At 38.0% G+C, this 14,608-nt stretch overlaps 1 protein-coding gene across 1 annotated transcript in view; it reads right to left on the bottom strand.

Annotated features, from left to right (window-relative positions):
- Window positions 1-3,165: 3,165 nt before the first annotated feature.
- The window catches only part of DPYS (dihydropyrimidinase), a 31,779-nt gene continuing 20,336 nt past the window's right edge, over window positions 3,166-14,608 (bottom strand). The window contains exons 8-10 of the mRNA XM_013129460.2: window positions 14,146-14,288; window positions 5,327-5,534; window positions 3,166-3,243 (exon numbers count right to left, since the gene is read on the bottom strand). Of these exons, the coding sequence (XP_012984914.1) occupies window positions 3,166-3,243; window positions 5,327-5,534; window positions 14,146-14,288 (429 nt within the window). The remainder of the gene's footprint in view (window positions 3,244-5,326; window positions 5,535-14,145; window positions 14,289-14,608) is intronic.

Raw genomic sequence — 14,608 nt, 5'->3', positions numbered from 1 at the left:
AGGTTCATCTAGCTTGGTTTAGATCTTGATGCAGAGATGAATAATGTTCCAGAAGAACATTCTGCTGATTGCAGAGAAGAACTCTCTGCTGGTTGCAGAGGGACAGTAGGCAACAAACTCAGATGAAGACCATGGACAGAAGTCAACACTGAACTCCGCCCCCTTGTAATAGTCATTGTAATAGTGCTGGATGCCTGGTTCTGCTATTCTGCCACCCCAAAGACAACCTGAGAAATGGCAGCCTGTACTAGCTCTTTTTGAACATCCCCATTACTACCCTACATCATCTCACAAAGAAAATTCTACTTTGCTATTTAGAGACACAAGAATTACAGACTTAGTAAGAGCTTGTTTCTCATACAAGCTCATACATCACTGTATGCCTATGAATACATCAGGAACTATAAGTCTGCTTTCCACTGCAAATGAAAAATAACAGTAATTATTACATGCTTTCTGTATCTGTCTTATAATATGAAAGTCTTTCTGTATCTGTTTGGCCCAGGGGTTGCACAGAAAAGCAGGTTATACTGTTTCCACACATAGAACTATGAACTCACTGAATGGGTGTTTTTGTGTTGGCTTAATTTCTAAACAGTTGCTTAAAAAGAAGGGCTATCATATGTGAAAATGTAACTTTAAACAACACCATAGGTTTTGAAGGTAAAACCTGTCTAAACACAGTAACAGTAACAAAATCATGCTTCTAAGAATACAATTACCTCTCAAACGGGAAATCAAATAAATCGAGAAATTGAGATTTTTTTTAAATTAGGAATTCTATTCCACACAATCCAAAGTATTAGCTACATTGGGAAAAACCTCACATTTTTTAGTAAAAAAAAAAAAAAACGTTTTTGAAATCAATACATTATGTTTGTGCTCTGATGTTCCCACTTCATAAGCCTTTAAGTTGTGGGTTATGTCTCTCCATAACACCAGAACCCCAAACAGTACTGTAGGTGAATTCACCAATATGGTTAGCATAGCTTTGCCTGGGGCGTAGCAAACGAAACGGTTGAGCACACCAAAAAATGCTTGGCTCTGCAGAGACAAAATTTATAAACTCCTTTAAAGACAAGGATACGGACATGTAGCAGCAGCTCTAGAATAGTGACAACTCTTCTGAATCAGCATTTTTCTGTCCTAACCTGTTCCAGAAGGGAAAAACAAAAAATCAAATTCAGCATCTTTATCAGAATTCTCTGCATTGCTAAGCACAACAGAGATCTTCCTAACACGTGAAATTAGAGAATTAGGATTCATCTCCTGTGACCTAACAGAGCAAGAATGTAGAAAATGTGCTTAAAGGCCATTGCATTGCTTTTACTTTATAGGTTAGCTGATACCTTCTAAAGATAAATATTAAGCAATATCATCCCCAAACTTACCTACTTTTAAAAGCCTACAAAACTGTTACCACAATATAATTGTAGTTATTACTCCACTTTCTAAAAAGATTTTTCCAATTTTTACAATTAATTTCCTTTTAAAGAGAAACTGCAATAACAACTTTCATGCACAAAGCCCAGTGTAATGTTTATTGGTTGCTGTTGTTTCATATTGGCTCTTGAGAAGTTGATTGTAGATTGATTGTTGGAACCAAAATGCACTTCTTTAGTGGGGACAGCAGGGTCATTTTCATTTGCTTTTATCTACAGAGAAGAAGAAGACAATATAATATAATCTTTCAAAAGAAATTCTCCACTTTGCAGTTTGTCACTCAGAGAGGTAATAATGGAGAAAGAGTGCTAGGAGCTAGAGAGAATGTTATTGTTCCTTTATTCTACTGCAGCTTTAGCCTTTAGTCCTCTCTATTAGGAAAGCTTTCTCCCTTATGACAGAGGAAAACAAACAGGATGCTGCACCCTGTTGCTGCTGCTGATGCCCTGGATGAGATTCACTGTGAGGTAGTTTTAAAGGAATGCTACAATGAAATGTGAAAAAAGCTAACTTCATTCTCCTGCCACTGAAGGTTTGTCCCTATCCTCATATCAATTAGCAATGAGAACTGACCCATTTTATGTGAGGGGCTTTACATCCATCTATTGGGAAATCCTTTCTCAAACTAGCTCATTTCACCCAAAACGCAGCCTGGATTTTGTCATGTTTACAGCTACTCAGTGTCCCCTCAACCCATATTAAGCAACTCCCCTGTTGTAGTAGACAACACTTCAGCTGCAGTTGGATTGCGGCAGCATCATGTCTCAATTGGGATTGCTGAAGGTCTTACCTAGCTGTATTTTTTCCTGGGGCATTTCTTTTGCTTGTTAAACAGTTGAAGAGTGAGGTGTTGCCTAGTTCTTCTCCCAGATGCCTTATCCTACCCATATGTTGCACTGCTAGGTTCCCTTGCTAGGTTCTTCTGAGAGAGAGTTCAACTCACAAAGCCAACAGAAAACTAACCCAGAAAAAAGAAGCTAATTGTTTTCTGCTGGCTTGGCAAGTAAATCAGCTCACATAAAGATCCACTGAGCACTATGGCATATAAAGATCAGGGAGTGTCAATACCAAACTAGGCACTCTGGACACTGTAGAGGGGGGAAGGGGAGATGCTGGGTGTTATTCCCCTGTTAGCAGTGCTGAGCTTTACATAGCTCAATCATCCATTATACCACTGCTGGCACTGACTGCAGCACCTCTATTGCAAGAAGACAGCTGTGGTTCTTGCAAACCAGATCTATCAGCTTAACCAAACTGCACAACTGGTGGAAAGTTATTGTCTGTAACACAGGAACACTAAAGAATATTTTTTTTACATCCAGCTGGTTTTGTTTCTTTGTTTGCTTCCGTGTAAATTTGAAAGCCAAACAATTATGCTGTCTTTGTATTCTTGGTGATAACTGAACTCAGGTTTTCTATGGACCTTCATATCCATGTCTTAGTCTAGCAGTTAAACTCCATTTGCATCTCTCAATTGAGCTTTTTAAATGAGGCTCCAATCAGAAAGAGGTCCTCCCCACCTGGGCTGCCACACATTTTCATCAAATCTAAAGACAGCAAGAAAACTCAGTTTCTGAGAGGGCTTATTTCAGACAATCCTGTCACAATCTGGATGACCTGCTACACTTCATTTTCTTGAAGTTTCAGAGAAACATTTAGTAAAGAAGTTTTCATTAATCAAAAGAGACAGTTACCTTCAAGAGCCAAAACTGGGGAATGAGCCTACTGGTTCTGTGTGACCCCTGTTTCTGAGACCATGCCTGTATAAGGTGCTCTCTTAACAGGAACAGGCTGACAGACCTGCAAGAAAAATTACAAATCTTTCACTATTATTTGTCTTCCCCTTGCAATTGCTAATTGGACACATGAAAATAGTGGTCATGTGATAACCCAGCTTTGTATGTTATGCATCCCAACACTTTCATCAAACCTCTCTCTTGTAAAGATCCCTTACACTGGGATTAATCTGTTCAGTTCTCAGCTTCCATCGGGAGCTGGTTGGCTCGATCTCTTCAGCACTGTAGCAAAGCAATTCTAAACCTTTTTTTTTTTTTTCTTAAAGCAACTGACCATGTTACACTTCATTTTATTGATGCTTCTCCCTTCCCTTGGAGACTTAAATAACTGCAATGTTCTCTTACACAAAAAAGAATGATCCAAGTTTTTGCTGCTGTAATGCCAGTACAAATCTGCTCTCAATAGCTAGCTTTTATTACCATTACCTGGTATTTATTTTGCATTAAAAGCCAAAGGGATCAGCACTGCACAACAAAACGCATTAACAGAGTACCTAGTATCTTCAGTGTCCAATGGATTAAATAGACTCACAGGCACATACAACTTTGCGCATGATACATATCCCAGTGAAGACAGATCCATAAAATTATGATTTCTAAGAGGAACACTGCAAAGACAATCTATCTGGATTAAAAATGCAGGATGAGTCTACTGTAGGTGAGCAGTGACCTTTGGAGCAATTGTTTCAATTCAGTTACATAGTCAGTGGAAAGGGAAGATCTTTTCTTCAGACAAATTCACAGTTAGGACTACTGGCTCACTTTTCTACTAGGCCTTGAAAGTCCTAGAGGCAGAGATTATTTTCTTTGCCCTTCCTCTCCTCTAGAAACATTAATGTTCATTCACATTGAAAAGGTGAATAGAATATATATAATTTGTGGACAGACTTAAATGAGGGATATGGTTTCAAAATAAAAGCAGAAACAGCACAGTTAGATGCTAATAGCAATGCAATTGAAAATAACTGTGGTTTATCTAATTTACCATGACTTGTACTAGTGCCAAAAAAAGTGTTCCTTAATGTTTGGAAAACCCAAACCCCCAAAATGAAATAGTAAATGCAATAATCTGTTTCCTGTTCTTTTAGTCCCCAGGGAAAACCTGTGTGTCAGGAGGGGACTTTCCTGCCTATCCACTGCATTATATGCAGGCAGCCCATCAACCCCTCTGAAAGGGTGATTTGGAGGAAAGCCTCACTCAGTCACTTTCACACGCCTTACTCAATCCATCAAGACAACAGGAAATAAAATACAGAATTATCTTGGAAGCATTTCAATGGGCTGTATCTCACATGGATGCTAGTCTGATTCTACTTTTAGGTCTTGCAGTGAATGACACTGATTAAGGTTGTGATTTTAAAATATACTTTGGCTGCTTTTGAAAGTGCTCATCACAACTGAGTTACACTAAGCATGCAAAAGCATTCATTAATGCTTTCATGGTAAATAGGCACTGAAAATTCAATCTTCATGTATTTAGCAATATTTCTCTTAAAAAAAAAAAAAACGAACCAATAAAAAGCCTCAAGAAAACCCCCAAAAAACAAGAACAAGAGAGTTGTCTTGCTTGGTCTAGCAGTGCACTTTTTGCACATGTTCATCTTATAAAACATTCTTGCTGGAACAGAGCTAACTCTTCAATATTTTACAGAGTTTAACTCCAAATATCTGATCCATGAAAGAGTTAGAAAATTACTGATTTCTTCTTCAGTCTAAGACTTCTTCCTGCAAATAATATCATGCCTGTTTGTTTTTCAGTGAATCCAGTGATAAAATGTAGCAGTTAGTCAGATTACTCATGAGCAAAACTTTGTCCACTTTTACTGGGAATGAGATACGTCTATTTCAACAAGCACCCAGGCTAAGTCTACAAGCTGTACAGACTACCCTAAGCGCAGGAAGTAGTCTATGACATTTTTCTGTAAGATAAAGAGCAATAAAAATTGAGTCCTTAGTTTCATTTTCTCCCACCTTGGCAGATTTTGATTAGCAAGGAAATTACTATTGAATCCCCAAACTTCTCTTCCCAAGAGCTAGTTATCCTCATGCTGTACAAAGCATTACAGAGATTTATTAGTTTAATTAACCTGCTCCCGCTGCCTGATTCGTTCGTAGACATATGGAGGGAATGGTGGACGGGAGACATATTTTCCATGTCCTGCTGTGACACTGAAAGCTCCACCTTCATAAACTACTTTGCCTCTTGAAACTGTCGCAACTGGGACTCCGTGGCAGACCATTCCTTCAAATATATTGAAGTTGTTGGCCTGATGATGTGTCTTTGCAGATATTTTCCTGTGTTTACAAAACAAAACAACATCCACAATTGCTCTGATTCTTGCATTTCACCTTATTAGAAAATTTTGAGAAACTCATACAGGAAGAAAAATTAGCAGCATTATTAAACTACAACATTTTACAGTACATCATGGAACAGCTGTAAAAATAGGATACAGCAATAGCATTTCACTGAACAGTAATTGCATTTCAAAAGAATGGAGAGGGAGTCAAAAGGACAGAACTTTGCAGCCTTGAAACTCAAAATTTTCTACTAGAAAGAGGTTGGTTGAAAAAAAAAATCAGGCTGTAATATGTTATTTGGATAACATGATTTCATTCTGCCTTGTCAAGCAAATATCTATGCATGATAAGGTCAGAAAAAGCTCCGACCTTTTAACTAGAATGACTTGCAATTTCAAGTTTTAAAAGCATGGCTGCAATGTTTCAAAGATTGAGACTCGTGAATAACACAAAGACTATTTCACTGGAAAGTCAGTAGATGGTAATGAATTTTGGTAACTCTTAATGTGAGCTGGATTGATCCAGCAACTGACAGCCCAAACACCTCAATGCTGCTAAATAGTAATGAGAACATCACACTTCTACACACCTTTCCTCCAATTGTTTTAAGCAAACTTTAAACCTCAAAAGTACTCATTTGAACTACAGTATTATTGCTTTGTTTATACATAGATCTTACTCTTTATGGTCACCATTTTGGAGCCAATTTCTCCAACCCTAACTGACTACATCAGAAGCAGAGCCAATGCTACAGCTGACATTACACCTGGAAGTGCAGGCTGTGCATTCCTTTTTTATTATCTATTTTCCCTACCAAGCTACATACTAGTTACTCTATCTAAAATGTGATTTTGAATTTTAGTGAATTATTTTATTAATTTCCTGTTATTTTATTATAGTATGGAGAGTTATATTTTTAATGTCATCTATATTTTCTGAAAGGAAGGAAGCTTCATGCTTTTGTCTAGCAGTTGGAATTTTCCAGAACAGGTGCTCTCACAATCAAAAACCTATCATGCATATATAGCATTAACATTATTCCAGAGACTACATCTTCTGCAAAAGAATTATCAAAGTCAAAAGTAATATGAACTATTAGTAGATTAAAGTATCAATGTATTTGAAGAAGAATTTTATAAAACTTCTGTTAACATCTTTAGGAAAATATAGAAACCACAACAAAATCTGTATCCTTCTTGACATATATCCATTTTCAAAAGTAACCACAAACCAAATATTTCAAATGGTTACTTACACAGAGAAAAAAAAAAAAAAAGAATTTGTGGAAGAATACTTTGTTTTCCTTTTCTATCATTTTGCTGAACTGGTTCACTAAGAAACTGGTTCCAGTAAGGGATACATTTAAATCTTGCTGGTGATTGACTTTTCAAAAGCCATGGATATAGGAATACTTTCTATCAACAATCTGCCCATAGGAATAAAAACTTTTCCTTATTCAGCACACACAGGACAGAAAACTTACGCATTCCTGGTCTACCAATATCAGCATCATTTTGTGGATTCACAGTGGAAAGAGTGAGCAATAGAAGTCAGACCTCTCTTGTATTCACCTGTCCTATGAACACTATCAAAAAACTTTATCTGTGAGAGTCATGATAGCCTTACAGATAGTTTGTGAACATATCCCTCTAGCTCATTGCACCGGCCTTATGGGACCAATTGCTAGGGCAGTAAGTAACAACAACTTAATATAATTATCTTTAGTATTCTCTGGGTATATATCCTATCTATTTGCACAGTTACACTGGGACACAAAAGAAAAATGGAAAAGGTAATCTGAGCAAACAAACAGAAAAATAAGATCCTTCAACTCATGAGCTGTTTAATTGTGCTACTGTAGGATCAGTAGACGTAAACATGCCTCACAGATAAGTACATCCTTCATAAAAAGATACAAAATGAATGGAAGTTAGGACTTTTAAAAGTAACCTCAATTTGTACAGCTAAACCTTACAATATGACAAAACACATTTCCCAGAGCTTATCTCAACAACAAACTTGTATAAAACTCATTTATAACTCCTGTGTTGAAACAAGCCTTAGATCACGTTACCCTTTCTGAAGGTTGAAGAGCAGCCAATTGAAACAGAATTGGGGTATGAAGCTCACAACTCAGCAATCTTATGCCACATACTTTTTCCTGCTGTATCAGCCATTTCAGTAGCAGGCAGCTTGCTGGGAATTCCACTGTTTGCTCCGAATGTCTGAACACTATTGACTTCAGCTAATAGTAAGAACACCTGTAATCTATTTATAATCCAAGAAATCCAAGATTTTGTGTGCTGCAAGGGTTATCACTTTAATTTCCAGGGTGGTTAGAAGAAAATGAAAAATGTAATTACTTTCAATGGAAACTGGATGTATACCTCACACGGTTTTCTTGAAAATTTCCAGGTACAGGAATATGAAGGAATTCTGTCGTTGACAGCCCTTAAGCAAGAACAGCTGCTCAACATCTCAGTAAAGGGAAGACACCTATTTTAGAATTACTTCATTAATTTAAAACATAGTAATAAAGGCAGCCATAATGAGCTATAATGAGTCCATTGTTGACAAGAAAACAACTGCTTCATTGACAGCTGCCATAGAAACCCAGCTTATGTAAGGGTGAGTATTTGAGCTGTAAGCAACTTCTCTCAGTGCTTACAGTGCAGTATCTCTAAGGTTTTTGGAGCTGGGGTAGGTGAGAAATGCCAGTTTTCTGAATAGGATCAGCCTTTGAGAGCTGCCTCTTAGCGTCACTTTCATATGCCTTTGAACCCTCTAGATTGTTAAACTGCTTTTCTAAAATCTAGAAAAAATAGACTGTTCACCTTTCCATGCTGTCCTGAGCCATTACTCATTTATAATACTAATTAAGTTGAACTTTGTTAATGTTGGAGTCATTTTTATTAAAAAGAAAAGAAAGGGGAAAAAAGAGAGAGAGGAAAAGGAAGAGAAAGTCTTAAAACCTATGTGCAAAAATGCTAGCTGTAAGCCTACAATGTGGATTAAAAACCTGATGGCCTATTTTATATTAAGGAATTGCAACGACTGTACATGCAAATGCACAGAGGCAGCTTTTCGTAAAGCTGTATTCCTAGTTTTTTAAAAATATCTTTCAATATATGTTGCCTATGAGTAGCCATATCAAGTGAGGAGATTTGTGGATAAAACAACAGATGCAAGAGGCAGGGAGTTAATGTTTGGGATCTCAAAGTCCAAGTGACTTACTTGAGGGATGGGATCTTTCTTTTATGCAATCATATCTCCTAAAATTCATCATTTTGAAGTGGGTAGCAAGTGAGAACAGAATTATTTTTCTGATTATGGTAACTCATTTTTCAAGAATACCATCAGTCTGGTCCTGTCAATCACTCCAAGCTGATATGGGATGGAAGTGAAAATTCTCAAACAGTGTTCAGGAGAGAAACACTACTGAGAAATTAAGCTTTCAGAAAAGCATAAAAAGAAAGGCAAATACAAATTAGTCTATTCAATGTCTAAAGAGGCGCTGGAAGTGATTACCAGAGAGAAAAAGGCAAGGTTATATAAGGAGAAAATAAGAAAATTAAATTTTGGGGTGTAACATTTCTAAAATTTAGTTCTCTAAAGACAGCAGCTGACATTTGGTGAAACAGCAAGTTTCTAGGGAAACATACATCATGCTCACTCAGAGAGGCTTATTTTGTTACAGTTCACAGAACCACCGAGTCATTAAGGTGCAAAGCATCTCTGGAGATCATCTATTCCAAGGCCTTTGCTCTGATCAGGGTCAGCTAAACTAGGCTTCTCAGGGTCATGTCCAATCAGGTTTTAAGTACCTCCAAAAATGAAAAGACCATAATCTCTTTGGGCAACCTGTGATCATCCTCACAGGAAAAAAACAAAACCAAAACCAAACAAAAACCAACCCACAGTTACTTCTAATGTTTAAATGGAATTTCCTGTATTTTAATTTGTGTCTATTGTTTCTTTCTCCATGTCCCCTTAATTTGAGATAACAGTCCTTTGACAGGAACTCTGATTCTAGTGAATTAGTGTACATTCATGCATGCACATGCTTCCACTTGTGCAAAAGAACATGGGGCTATTGAAAATGCCAGAATATACTTCTCCTATGAATACTTATTTGTATGCCACATTATTTCATTTTGCCTTATTGTGTCTAGATGAAGTTATCCATATACTCAGTATTCAAAATTATGCTCATTCATCAAAAGAGTAAGACAGTTGCAGCATTATTTATTCTAATCATCTGCTAAAATCTTGGTTTCTTTCCCTTTCATTTTATTAAAAATTACAGGCAATGAGTGTTTAAATGTTCTAACTTGTTCGCAGCTAAGACTCTGAAGGTGAAGACTTGAACACAAATGAGATAGGCATAGGCTGCAGATTTCGCTTCTAACAAATTAAAAAGTTTTCTCCATGAACATATCTATACACAAAAAAAGTAATTGAGGAAACATGCCAGCAGACCTGGACACTCCTCCCTGATTCGCATCCAGTGACTGTTTCCCCTAAAATGCATAAACACTGGAAACAGGCTGTTAACCATATCTTCCCTAGTCATGTCGTAGCAGGTAGATTATAGAGTAACACATTGCTTTCCCTCCCTCTCCTACTCATCTGAGAACTCCTGCATTCCCTGCTAATCATGAACCCTGTTCCATCAGCTGTGAATATGGGGCTGCAGCCACCACTGACTGGCCTACTATCAGGGTTGATGCCAACTCCACTGGCACATGTGGGGCACTCTCAGGGCCTGCTGTGAAGGGACACTCCATCAGAGCTCAAGTAGGATGGCATGTTAGACTGCTACAGCACAGCCAGTTCTGCTTCTGCATTCAAAAGACCTTTTAGGGTCTATTTAGTGAGTGGTAAAAACCTGATGGGTGAGGTTTCCCAGATTGCACATTGTTATAATGAAGTGGCTGGACTTAGAAAATCTCCATTTGAGACAAGTGGTTTTATCCCTATGGGTGTTTGATCTTGCCTTTGGGGCCTGATCCAGGGCTTATTTCCAAGGGTCTGAGAGGCTACAGTGAGTCTATTGAGCCCTAATATCTGCCAGGAGCTTAATCTGTTTTATGAGATCTTTAGCACCTTCTGCCCCTACATTACAAAGGATGCTCAGCTCTTTCCACTGTCTGAATTGGGTACTGCAGTATTTAGATTCCTTGCTGAGCATTTCTGAAACAAGCCATAGAGATTCTGTATTCTTGCTTGCTTTCAAATAGCTAAAGGCATCAGCTACAGGGAACACTAACTTGCTGACAGGTGACATTCCCTTTCCCTTGCTTACTCCTCCTTCTGGAATAGTCTTTACAGTTGCTTTTGTTTCACAGACTTAGGGCTGTTATATTATTTGTGTGTAGCTGAAGGAAGCCTGTGAACATTCCTGATGAAAGAACAGATTAAAATAAGACTGTACATATTTGCTGCCTACATCCGTTTTTCCAAGGAATACTCACAAAACAGTAATGTGTGCACAGGGATGTTGAGGGTGTCAAGGTTTGCAAGATGGTGACTGATAGCACATGGATGCAACAAACCAACAGGTTACTTTGGTATTTGTGTGTTCTTTAATGAATATGCAATAAGGAAGCTAAGAAATAGACCTAATGTCAGAACTCACAGCCTACCTTTTTACTAAACAAGTTTCTAATTTATGTTTGTTTCTTCCCATTAATGCTTTCTTTCATGCAGACCTGCTAAACCAGTATTTAGAAGTTTTTAAAAAGTGTAGCAAACCTCATAACTGTTCATATAACTTTTTCTGCAGAAATTACCATAAAACACTACAGAAACAGGCCAGTCATTGTAGCTGACCTGTAGAAGGCGAGTATCAGCTAAATCGGCAGAGTTCTGGAAGTGGAACCTTGAATTGAAATTGCTCGCAGCTTGCAGAGCTGTCATGTTGAATTCACTAGGTTTTTGCAACCTAGAAAGAGAAAATCCTGACTGCCCAGATAGCACCCAACATGTTGCTATTATGCTATGATGTGGGAGGGAAAATGAAGCTGATTTTGTAGGAATATAAGTATTTATTTTTTTAAGAGCTTCAGTACCTTTCAGAAGGATTTATGAATCATCATTATAAATTTTCTCTCATAGATTCTTATAACACCAATTCCTCACAGCAATACTTCAGCAATCATCTAACTCTTTAGGCTAGTATCAGCCACTATTTTAAGACTACAGGAACACAGCATCAAATCAGAACTGGAAAACTGTATTTTCCTCTTACATGATTTAGATTTACAAACAAGAAAAGCAGTCATACTCGAAAGAGGAAGGACTTAGCAAGAAAGAGAAATAAGTCTCTTGTGAAACTGAAAATCACTCCTTAGAGTCAACAAAGCACAAAGATGCACGTTGTGTAATACCTTAAAAGGCTGAGGTCCATTACCTGGATCCATTTTTTTCTGCTGGGCTGTTAATGCCCTCTTCAGGATTTGTAGTGAAATGAATAGACAAGCACTAGTAAGATTTGTTTATACTTATTCACATAGTTCACACAGTTGTAGCTGGTAGAGAGGCTTGTTTCCAGAAAAGCCAAAGGGATAAAGAGTGGGAACAGTACCAAATCAGGAAAAAAGCATTGTCTGAACTTATATTCAGTTTGCTCAGTAAGAAAATGTGGTTTAATGTTTGAAAAAATATTTGAAGAACTGCACCTTCATAGCTGCAGTAAGCAAAATGCAATTTGAGCACTCAAGAGAGTGAAAGGAGGCAGAAGGAACATTTGAGAGGCAAAAGGATAAATAATTACAGGAGCTGACGAAGCAACTTGAGAACAATGTCAGAATTCTGCTATTCTAGATTCAGTTGTCCCCAGGCAGAGCAGAAGTTGAGCTCAGAAATGAATCCTTCAGGATTTTATAATCAGAGTTCATAGCCCCACTGTACTGAAATACTCATTGCTAGCATCTCAAAATATGCTTGCTCAACATCCAGAAAGGCATAATGCACACGAAAATCTCTCTGACCCAGCTGTAGGCAGGCCTCTATGTTTACTGGAGATGCTGACACTCCTGAAGCTTATTTTGCTGGTGCTGCCAGTTTTTTTGTGGGACCTCTGAGTAACAACCTGCATGTCCTCAAGCTTTGCAATTTAAAACACAATGTTTTTCCTCTAACTCTCACATGTTTTTGGTACTCATTAATGTACCGAAATGAGTGAGTATTGCATTGTCAAAACTTAAAAAATAAGAAGATTGATCAAGAAAATTTTGTTTGTGCAAGGTAAATCTAGGATTAGGCTTTTTGTGCCTCCATTTGGCTTTAAAAAAAAAACCCAAAGGCTGAAAATCTAATGCCATCTCAGTTACAACAGTTCAGGAAAATCAAACACTGTGATAACCTTCAATAAAGCTGGCCATACTGTCATCATGCCCAACAGCCCACAAAACTCATCTAGGGCTTCTGGTAGCTTGTGATGTGGATTTACTATTTGGATGACAATGATGAGACTTCAAGGAGGGTCAATGTGGGTCTTCAGCACAGTTGTATGCTCATAACTCTCACTAGAGCTGAGCTCAAGACAAGAGAACCAGCCCAGCACACTCCCTGACCTCCTGCTGCTGCTGTGTGCAGGGCTGGATGTGGTCAGATGTAAGACTCAGGGGTTAAAGTGACTGCAGATTTAAGCCAACCTGCTCAGCATTTGAAGACAGGAGATGCACTTGCACAGCCCACAGGCCAATTCCCAAGTGAGCTAGCTCTGTGACAGTCAGCTGCCAGATCATTTCCAGGCAGTTTAAACAAGACCATTATGGCCATAAGAGCCAGAGGAAGACTCAAGACATGTAATTCCTGACAAATATGTAGTGACCTGAGTTTGTAGCTATCTGATGGTGTGAAGGCAGGAATCAGCTATAATGCACAGTATGCTGAGTTGAGGCTCCTAGAAAGACGCTTCGTAGCAAAAATGCATCATGTCATCAAGTCTTGCAGAGTGAGACAGCACACTTTTTGTGCATCTGTTGTTGGTGTGACAAGCTCTGTTCTAACAGACTTACTGTGCACAGAATCAGAAAACTCCATAAATAATAGCATAAGTATGTGCAGCTTGAGGTTCAGAACTAAGCTCACTCCTGGCTTTACCACTGTATTTGCTCTCTCAGCTAGGGAAAAGATATTAGGAGGGAAAGACCCCACACTCTCACCATCCATCACAGACCTGACCACTTTTAAATATGTCTGAAATAGCTGTAAGTTCAAAACACAAGGTTGTAATAGGTCATCCTTCAGGAGCACAGGGTTCTTTCCCTGCTCTTTGCAGTGGGAGGAAGCACTTAACAGAGTTACTCTAAGAACCCAGCATGGTTATCTTTACTCTCAGGATACCAAGTCCTGGTAGCATAATGTACAGACCTCGTTATTTTTGCAGTTGGTCAGAAATCTAGGAGAATTTTTTTAAATCCACCTAGAGATGCTTACCTACAGTATTGCAGGATACAAATAACATGTAAATAATTCATGTGAAGTGCTATCAAAAACCACCATAACCTCAACTCAGAGGCTTATTGCTGCACAGAGGCTTTGAGATATTTTTTCCTTCAGAGAAGCTGGATGGTAGGAAATAACTGCCCTTACATACCTCAAAGCTTTGGGATCCCAAATGACGATGTCAGCATCAGAACCCACAGCAATTCTCCCCTTCTTTGGGTAAAGGTTAAAAATTTTTGCTGCATTTGTGCTGGTAACAGCTACAAATCTGTTTTCATCCATTTTTCCACTGTGCTGCACAAGAGTACACAAAAGCAAACTCATTACTTTTTAAAACAAGGAATGAAACAAATGTTTCTGTTATTGAAAAAGGTAGGATGAGTGACAGATCTCTGCCAGCATCACATCAATATTTTTTTTAATGTCATACTGAAGAGTTTAAAAGAAATAAAAATAACTATTTGTCTGAGATGCACAAACTGCAATGTACATTCACTGAATACTATAACCTTATTTTACTTTATCCCAAAACAAAAGGAAAAAGACAATTTTAAATTCAAACTTTTGTGGATCCTGTCCAAGTCACCTGAAATAATTTTTTTTATCTGGCTTTT

The sequence above is a fragment of the Melopsittacus undulatus genome, chromosome 1 (genome assembly GCF_012275295.1).
Source record: "Melopsittacus undulatus isolate bMelUnd1 chromosome 1, bMelUnd1.mat.Z, whole genome shotgun sequence".
NCBI classification, from domain to species: Eukaryota; Metazoa; Chordata; class Aves; order Psittaciformes; family Psittaculidae; genus Melopsittacus; species Melopsittacus undulatus.
This window is presented reverse-complemented; position numbering and strand designations above follow the sequence as displayed.